Raw genomic sequence first — 10342 nt, 5'->3', positions numbered from 1 at the left:
GGAAATAGGGGCGGTACTGCCAGGAAAGGCAGAAGCCGATTGACCCCCGACGTAATGAGGAGCAAAAACGGCAGCCGGGAGAAGAAACGAGCGAAATGCGCTCGAAAACAATTTGAAATACCCGAAATACTCGACGCGGCGTGAGCGCTCGAAGGTATCAGGAGAATGTCAAGAATGTCAATAATGGACGCGCTAGCACGCGCGCGCGTCCTCAACGGCCGAAAACGACCGTTGAGAGACGCGCTTCAAGAAGAAAGGGAGACGCGCGATTTAAGAATGGAAACGGACGCGCTATAAAACAATGATATGTAAGCCATAGAAGACAATATACACAATAAAAATATCGAGCAAACAATGAAGGTACTTATCTTGACTGCGAGCAGCAAGAAAAGAGGACTTGTTGCTCGCAGTTAAGATAATAGTATTACTGTATGTTATCCTATTGGCTGTTGCAGCTATGATGTCATCGTTGTAGTTTTCTTTATTCTGGGTACTGTAGTTTTTACTTGGCTGCTGTTAAGAATTAAAGCAAGAAAAGACTGCATAATATGAGCCTCCGGTCTTGTAATAAAATTCCGATGTGCGCATCTACAGATTGTTGTAAATCATGTACAGTTTGCGCGTAATTTTCCATTCTGAGTGTGCAACAAGAAATCTGCACCATTCATTATCACACACGACGGTAGTGGTAATAAGTACGTCCACTATGTACACCTGCAGTTTACACAAAAACTGCAACCATGGCCATAATATGCAACAGCACTATTTCTGCTACGCTATTGACACTACCGCTGATTTCAGGATCGCCGTGAGAGAGTAAAATAGCTCCCACGATTTTTAGCACGTTTCCGTTTGAGAACCCTTACAGAGTATGTATTGCCCACCAATGGTGGTTTTGTATGACAGTTGCTGTGTTCATATAGCCTAATTACAGACTAAAGTAGTTGAGTAAGGTTAATATGTGTGCGCAAAAGAATAACCATTTTAGTGCCGTGCCATGTGTATGTTCGCACATGCATGAAGAAACCGAAACCACTCCCCTCGCTCATCCCCCACCGCCTCTCTCCTTCCCCATACCCAGCACACTGATATTGTGCAGCAGTTTCCATTCTGAGTGACTTTTATTATGAAAGGGCAACTAAGCCAGCGTTACTGGAAACGCGGCTCCTATCAGCTGCACTTCACCATCCTTAGAATAACAGCCTGTTCTGCGTTACCTAACCGAGCGTATGCAATTCATCGTGCCCCGTTCTAGATGTTTTTACGTATCTTTGTGGCCACCCTTGACATCTTTGTTGGCATGATGATGGATGTTATATCATCTTTATTGCAGACTATACCAGGTAAGGAAATTGAGCTTTTTTTTTTTATTTACGTTACTTCGAGTTCACGTTAACATACTCAGACTTTTATCGTCAAATTTGTTTCGCTCATATAAAAAATCCGCATGCTTTTACGAAAATGTTGTATTTGGTTAATTTGGATGAGGTGGCGTATGATGGTTAATTTGGATGAGGTGGCGTATGATGTCTTGGTTTGTAAGCACCTAGTTTCACTTCAGTTTATAGTTCTGGGACTTGGAGGCATGAATAAAATGACGGCAGATTTGTTCCAAGTGATTACTTTTAATGTCACCATTTGGTCTCCTGAATTATTTTTTTGCACTTCTTCTTGTGTTTAGTGTATAGCAGTTGATTGGACCAGCATAGCAGGTTTAATCTCATTACTGTATGCAGCTAGGAAATCTCATTAGATTTATTCTTTTTTTTTTAACAAAAAAATCGTGTATACTGTTGAAGTGTTTCAGTAACGTGACTTCAACAAAGCAAGTAAAGCCATTAATTTAATTGTTTATAGTTGTTTATAGTTAATAATTTCTAAAGCAAATTACATTTTACAGATGGACCTATATAAAAAGTACCCTGCTGGCTTCAGTTTGGTTTGTCTTAGTCCTGCAGCGTGTCCTTTAGAAACAGCTGCACTCAGTCACTCATTACTGTACATTAACTGCTTAGCGTGCATATAAATTCCCATTCGCAGTATCGACGAAGTGATCCATAATGTGTGCCAGTAAAATAAATCCAGAATTTCAATTATATAAAATCTCCTCTAAAGTCTTAATTATGAGGTTAGCGTAAATACATAATTATTTATTGCACCCCCATAAATAACAATGCCACGATGTTGGTTATTAACCCGACGCAATAAATATTGGCAGTTGCGAGTTTTACCCTAAAAAGGGGCAATATATTCTTTTTAGCGCATAATAAACCAAATTTGCCTTGGCCGTGTATTTTTTTTTTTTTTTTTTTGGTAATCACCTGGCTATTTTCAGCAGGAATGATCTGCCAAAGTCTGGGGAAAATATAAGTTACTCATAATACTAAAAACGGTTCAAACCGTAGTTTACAGGGGTGTCTGAATTTTACAGGGCACTTGTAATAGTAGCAGTAAGTTACATATTTTTCCAGGTTTGTAAATTACGTAGTTTCCACCTATACTCTTCATTCTAATGCAGATTGATCCTGGCATTCCTCTTTGTGAATTTTCTCACCATGCTCTTCATTTTTGTATTTATTTGGCATTTCGATATATTTTGATATGGCACACCTGTACCATGAAACCAAGGAACACTAGGATACATTTTTATGGGGGCTAGAATTTAATATGTTATCAACAGTGTGAGCAACAACTCCCTGTTGTGGGCTAATTTTGAATTTGTCAAAATGTTTTAAAGTCTCTCATGAAGGCAGTGAGCAAGGTTTGTGCCCTTTAGAGGACACAATTCACCGTGTTTTCTTGACCAAGATGACAATCTATCTAGTATTTTCAAGATCACATACAAAATGGCAAACACCCCCCTCCACAAGCTACAACCTCTAGTCAATAACACCTGCTTCAGTCGCCTATATATGATATTTGTCACATACATTCCTGAGGAGTGGAAGAGGAAGCCTGGTCAAAGGGCAAGTCTTTTACTGTTTCAAGGGACATGTTCAAAGCCATGAGTTTTTCTTATCAGTGTGAAAAGTCTGGTTATATTTTGTGTGTGTTTCAGAGCCTTACTGCATCAGCGTTTACCTACTACTCTGTTATAAGCAAGTTTGTCACTAAATAGAGGTTCAGTTGTTAACAGCTGAGATATTGCTAATTTTATGTACTGCCACAATAATTTCTTGTAGTAATATGCCTGGTACCATTTGCCAATGCCTCAGTGGTAAGATGTTTGGCCTAATATTGAATGGTTTATTTTATTAGGCAGTAATGTGTGTACTCATAATTAAGTTAGTGCATTGGCAGGGTTAATACATCTGGAAATAAAAGTACACGTTTTACAGCTCAGGTTTATAATGTTTGATTTACTTAGATTTTTGTAAACAGTCAGATGTGGTCAAATTGAATGTAAAATCGATTAATTTAATGTAAAAATATAGTTACTTTGGTAATCCTTCCCAGAAAATCCTTCCCAGAAAATAAGACAAATCATAATAAGGAAAATAAAATTATTTCTTCGGTCAAATAATTCTCAGATCTTGCAGGAAGGAATTATAACAGCATATTCCTCAGTAAGGTTTACCAGAAGACAACACATCACATTGTGACACGGCATAGAGCTTGGAGTAAATTGCAAGGTCAATTTCTCTTTAGAGTGACTGGAAGGTTGTAGGGCCGCTTTTGTTACGGGGGGGGGCAGTTTTGTAGCAGTGCAGCACTTTTAAAAACTACAGAGTTCCCTGTATATCCAACAGTTTTCACGTAACAATAAAACTGTCATGGTAACTCTGGTTTGTAATATACCTGCTTGAGAGGGATCTGGTTTGTTTAGACTCATCTAAGATAGTGCATAGGGCTAATATACCTTCTGCAAAGAATGTGTACTATGCAGATGTGCATATGTCAGTGGGATACTGCTTTTATCACAGAGCTCCTTTTGCTACTGTGCAGTTCATAAGTTATAATCATAATCCAGCCCAGTGAGCCATGAACGGCCATCTAAAAGCTGCATGCAAGGTGCGTGGTATAGGTTAGAAAGTTATGTTTTTCCCAGTCTTTGGTTATCCCAATTTTGCTAAAAGGGTTTACTTAAGTAAAAATAAATAATTGTTACTAAAGCCAACCCGAAATACTGTGTTAGGTTCTGAATCCTGAGTGTACGCTTCCCCAGATCAAGCACTCTTAAAAGATGCCTACCAGTATAGATGACATGTGACACGCACACCTTGTAGTCCCATTTGTCAACATTTTCTATACACTGATTTACACACGTATGATTCATTGTTGCTGTATGTGTGTGATGTAAAGTGCTTCAACATCCTACATTGGTAAGACCATCGCTATAAAACAAATAAAAAACATGTGAGGGAGGGGCTATGGAGAGTTGAGAGGCACTGTTAGAGGGTGATGAAATCATTGAAGGACCCCAATAAAGACTGCTAGTGCACTGTATGTTCATAATTTACTATGTTTTAAAAACAAATACAATTATTTGAAAATATGTTGTAGAATGCACTGTTTTTGCCATTTTCCCATTTTGTGCCAAATTTTCTTGGAAAGGGGGACTCCATCTTAAGAACCATTGTAGTGATCAGGCTTGCTCGCTATGCACCATATGGGGTCTGGTCTGACAGAACATGCCTGGGCTGCTTTGGGTTCCAGTCCGGCCCTGCTTTTAGTTATTTATTAATGCAGTTCATTTTGTACATCTCTTTATGGCTGATCCTAGTCTTGGTGCCCTGTACTTAGGGATTACTGACATTGAGGTAGTTGTATAACAATTAATTTTAGTGCAACTTCTGGTTTTATCTTTTCATTATTTACCTTTTCCTTGCCATTGCGTAGGTAAGCCATTTCTTTCCCTTTCAATTCTCAGCATTTTATTGTTTGCTTATTTTCTTTGTGACTTTTATCCCACTTTAATAAATTATTTACTCTGTAGAACCTTAATCAATTACCCCTTACCTTTGTACCCCATAACATTTACCCCTTGCCCCTCATCCTGAACCCTTTACCCATTAGCCCTAATCATAACCCATTCACTAACCCATTACATTTACACCCTTAATTTCTTAACTGTGACACTTCACACTAAACTCCTACCCTTACCCTTTTACATAACCCCTTACTCTTATAACTTATGTTTCACCCCTTACCTTTAACCCCTTATCCTTAACCCTTACCCTTAACCTTTCCCTCTTACCCTTAACCCTTACTCTTAATCCCACATCTTTATATGCCAAACCCCTTAGCCCTACCTCAATCCCTTTTGCCTTAATGTACTTAGATTTAGCCTTGGAATTTACATAAAACCCTTAATTTAAACCCTTAGCCTCTTACCCTTTTTTTACTTACACTTAATCCCTGATCTCTCACCTTTATCCTTAACCTCTTACCCTCAACCGCTAATCCTAACCTCATCCTTTACTCTTAATCCCTACCTTTATACTCTTACCCCTAACTTTTGCCCTTTACACTAAATCCGTTATCATCTTACATTTAAAAAATTTCATTTTACCCTTATATTTACAGTCAATCCCCCTTACTCTGACATCCTTACCCCAACCCTTACTGTCTTATCCTTCTACCAAATCTAATTATCTCTTACCTTTAACTTGTTATCCCTCACCCTTAAACCAATACCATCCTAAAATATTAGCCACATAGCATTACTTATGCATTCTTTTCATATATTACTTACAAGGAAATTACAAATGATAAATTGCTCTACAGTAAAATTGTAGTCCACTAGAAAGTGCCTATGAGGAAATGGCATGACAATGAAATGGAGCCAACAAATGGTATGTTGGATTGTAAGAACTTTGGTCAACACTCTGGACACAAGGACTAGGAAACTATGAGCCTTGAACAATCCGTTTTTGAGTTTAATTTTTTTCCAGTAACATGAAAATTAAATTACAGTGACGTAAACAATTGTTGAGTATATGTGGTTGTTATCTAAATGTATTGTGACAAATTGTGTTATTGAATAAAACCAACTTAATAAATGCTGTCTGCTAGTTCTATACCATTTAATTGATGTTTTTTTCTCCACAGTCACCTTAAGTTAAAACATGTGTGAATATTTGAGTTCTGTAATCTGAATAGGACATGGTCATAAAGGTATTTGAAACATAAATGCAACACAGATACAACATGATAGTTAAGCCATTAACATAAGTGGCCCATAATTTAAGTTTAAAGTTCACATAACATTAAAATATCAAGTAATCTTTGTTTTTCAATGTTTTAGGTTAGCTGTATCAATAAATATTGTATTCATTTGTATACATCACTGGGTTTCTCAAAAATAGAGTTAACTTTACATGTGTTTAGGGATTGTGTAAGGCCTCTCTCATTCCCAGAGTCAAATTCCTTCACAATATTTAGCGGTACTTAATAATTGAATGAGCTTGTGAGTTTAAACGTATAAATATCAAAGTTTTATCTTTTACTACTGATTAAAAGAGGTGTTTCAGAGATCCTAGTTTTTGGAGGTTTACATGGGCAAGGCCTTAAACTGACATTACTGCACAGAATAAAAACAATTGCCCTGCTTATGTTAATATTAACATGTTAGTTGGTACTAGGTTAGGAGCATTCCTAACAGGAAATTAAGTGCCTTATAAAAATACAACAGCCATCCATTATGATACAGTACAACAGAGACCAGGATGGAAAGTCTTGGGGTATCAGTCAAAAGTAGCAATGTTGCCAATAGATTAACTGTGCCAATGGGACAATACTGTAGATAGTATAATACATTTGATCCTACAATCCCTATGTAAAAGCGGCAACAGGCTGGAGGTGCAATCTTGTGTACTTTGACCGCGGCGGAAGCGCAACGGTCGACCGCCGGGACCGGCGGTATACCGCCACGGTGGTCCCGGCGGGAGTAATCCTCCCACTGCCCAGGGGATTACGAGTCCCCCTACCGCCAGCCTTTTCCTGGCAGTTTGAACCGCCAGGAAAGACTGGCGGTACAGGGAGTCACGGGGCCCCTGGGGGCCCCTGCACTGCCCATGCCATTGGCGGGCGTCCGGCGGTCCGATCTTGGCGGGCGGCAGGTCGTAATGAGGGCCAAAGTGTGTAATATCACTGTCGAGTTACACAACCACATCATCATTGATATAGACAGTGTTGAGTTACAGTGCAATATATATAAGCAAAGTATTTTGTTGAAATAGCCATGTCTCTATATGTGGTCCATTATGCCCATATTTTTTCATATTTTTTTCAGGTAGCTCCGGCTTTAATATACCACTTGCTCCCCCCACTGGTAGCAGTCTTGATCATGCTCCCAGTTGGGGATCCCCAGCGGCCCGCTCACTCCCCATGTTCTCGCGATATTCCGCTTAGCTACCCCTGCTGCCACCCGCACCCAAATCTTCACATATTTAAGCCATACTTCCTCTTCTGTGATATGAAGAAGTAGCCACCAGGGCTCCAACTGTATCTGGAGACCTGTGACCCCGCACATTTTTTGCGTTATTTTCCCCCAATACTGCTGGATTACAGGGCATTCCCAGAGGATATGAAAAAATTATTCCACCATACCGCATCCTCTAGCACATGAATTGGAATCACAACAATCCAGTCTGCGGAGCAATGACCTGGAGTAGTGTGCTCTGTGCAGGACCCACTATTAGTGTGAAGCGGGCCCTTATTGTAATCTTTCTCGGGCTCTGGATCGCCTTAGCACAGTCATCTTCTTCGATTAGCCATATGCACCCTCCCAGGCCTCCCACAGCAACCGCAGGTGATCAGGGGAGTTGTTCATTATTTTCTTATGTATCAGGGAGATGGCCTTATTCGTCATGGAATCTGCTATTAACCTGTCCTCCAGCGGAGGTGATTCCGGTAATTGCTACCTCTATGGTATATGGCATCGCAACACATGCCTCAGCTGTAGCTGTTTAGAGCGATCGGATTATCCCATCCCATATTCCTTCTCTAGGTCTGCAAACGTCAGCAGTGATCCGCCTCCAAACGTTTCCCAAATGGTCAATCAGTCCCCATTTTCGAAAGCCTTGCAGGTTTCCGACCTCTCATAGTAGTTTATGATCCCATAGAGGGGTCCTGCCTGTGAGCTTGTCTTCCCTGCCCAGAAATCTATTTGCCTTCCTTCATGCCTGCACAACTGATTGAGTGTGTAGTGGTAACTTGTCCTCCCGCTTTTTGTTATATAGAATTGACTAGTAGCCTCTTATACCCATTGCCTACCCTGTTTACTTGAAATGCAGAGTCGTAGTTGTCCGCAAACACCCAGTCATTTATCATGCATAGTTGTGCTGCCCAATAGTATGTAGGGATGTCGGGAACTGCCAGCCCACCTTCAAAAACTCAGTGTTGGAACTTAGTTAGGAAGATTCGCGAACTGCCCCCATCCCACAGGAGGCCACACAGTTTTCTGTTAATTTTCCTAATTAGGTCAGACGGACCTATATGGAGTGTTCTGTATAATATATAATAGGCATGGGAGGGACATCATCTTTAAGAGAACGCTGCATCCCATCAGGGAGACAGGGAGCCCGCGCCAATGTTCCACATCACCTCGAAGGTGCCCCAGTTGGGGGAACTGGTTTTTTCTCGATGCTTTAATCCATGCTGTGCTTTATATGTATGCCCAAATATCGGAACCCATCTGTTGCCACTGGGATAATACAGTGCAATCGCAATATAGGGGCGCTCCCTGCAACAGGGAAGATGAAGGACTTGTCCCAGTTAATTTGGTAGCCAGAATAAGTTTCAAAAATCTGGAATATATGGAGCAATCTGACCATCATTGTTTGAGGTCTAGAGGAACATAGTAGAATATCGTCTGTGTAGCGAGAGATGCGCTCTTCCCATCCACCCACCTCCTACTGTCCCCCAAATGAGAGGGTCTTGACATCCTCTGGCAGCCAAAGGCTCCAGTGCCAGGGCAAAAATCATTGGGGAAAAGGGGCATCACTGTCTTGTTCCCTTGTGAATGGTGAAGGAGCGGAGATTGCACTGTTCACTCGTACCCTTGCCTCAGGGGTCTGATGAAGGAGAATAAACCAGTTGCAAAACCTGGGGCCAAAGCATAACCTGGCGAGAGCTGCAAAAAGGTATGGTCATTCAATACTGTCAAAGCTATCTGTACTTCCAAGGACAGCAAAACTGCATCCCCGTGTCCGGGTGACCAGATCATATGCATGACCCCGTAGAGACATCTCAGATTGAGTCTAGTGCCTCGGTCTGGCATAAACCCGGATTAGTCCAGGTGGATCAAGGTTGTAATTACTTTTTTCAATCTGTTGGCCAAAACCTTTGCCAAAACCTTGACCTCCACGTTTAACAGGGATATGGGCAGGTAGGAACTACAAGCCTCCGGCCTCTTACCCTGTTAGGGAATTACTACAATGGTGGCTATTCTCTGATCTACTGGGAGGATCCCCTCTTTTCTGACGTCACAGAACATGTTTAACATGTGCTTTGCTGCATCTTTGGCCACACGTTTGTATCGCTCTATTGGTAATCCGTTTGGCCAGGCTGCCTTCCCTGACTGGAGTTCCCTGCTTGAACTCCCCAACTCCTCCTCTGTCAAATCTTACTCCAGAGCACCCCTATCCCTGGAGGGAGATATCTCTCAAAAGGTCTGCACAGTCCTCGCCTGTATATATAGTCGTGGACTAGTAAAGGCTGTGCATTAATGAACCATAAATACATGTTCGAACATCATTAACGTATGCACACAAATATTACCTCAAATTGGCAGGCAAATGGATTGTGTTGCTGCGAGTTGGGCTTACTTGTCCCAAGGACAAAATAAACATGAAAACATGTTGTCCTTGACATCAGACAATATGTCCTGGGCTGGAATGTGCTGTGTATGCGTGTAAGACAAATGTAAATGTACCTTTAAGTGTAAGAATGTTATTAAGATTAATGTTCTAATGTTCCAGGAATGTGATGTGACTCAGTGGTTTCTATGGGATGTCAGTTATAGACTGGTTGTAGAGGGAGCACCAACTGCAGTTGCGTGTATCTTAATAAAGCACCTGTTTATATATATTTATGTGGTGTCTGAACGTCTATCACAAGATTGGTGATGTGACTCCTGCCAAAAGATAACGTATGAGGACTCGCAGAGTAAGGAAATTGGTGCTCAAAACCACCACGTGGCAAGACTGTTTCATTATTCATCAATCTAAATACTTAATTTGAGCATAATAAGGGAGCAGCATGAGGCGCGAGATAAGACTAAAAGAAAAAAAAAAGCCCCAGTTGAAAATTTCAAAATATTCAAGTGCGTCGTACTGCCCTGACAGTTGAATGGGCTCACACTGAGAGTTCTTAAATGCGAGTGAGAGATACAGTGTGA

General features: G+C 40.8%; 1 protein-coding gene across 1 annotated transcript in view; it reads left to right on the top strand.

Moving 5' to 3' along the window:
- Window positions 1-1107: 1107 nt before the first annotated feature.
- Window positions 1108-10342, top strand: part of LOC138285128 (carotenoid-cleaving dioxygenase, mitochondrial-like) — a 241517-nt gene continuing 232282 nt past the window's right edge. Inside the window, exon 1 of the mRNA XM_069224695.1 lies at window positions 1108-1343. Coding sequence (XP_069080796.1) covers window positions 1256-1343 — 88 coding nt within the window. The 5' untranslated portion in view covers window positions 1108-1255. The remainder of the gene's footprint in view (window positions 1344-10342) is intronic.

Source organism: Pleurodeles waltl, chromosome 3_1, assembly GCF_031143425.1.
Source record: "Pleurodeles waltl isolate 20211129_DDA chromosome 3_1, aPleWal1.hap1.20221129, whole genome shotgun sequence".
NCBI classification, from domain to species: Eukaryota; Metazoa; Chordata; class Amphibia; order Caudata; family Salamandridae; genus Pleurodeles; species Pleurodeles waltl.
This window is presented reverse-complemented; position numbering and strand designations above follow the sequence as displayed.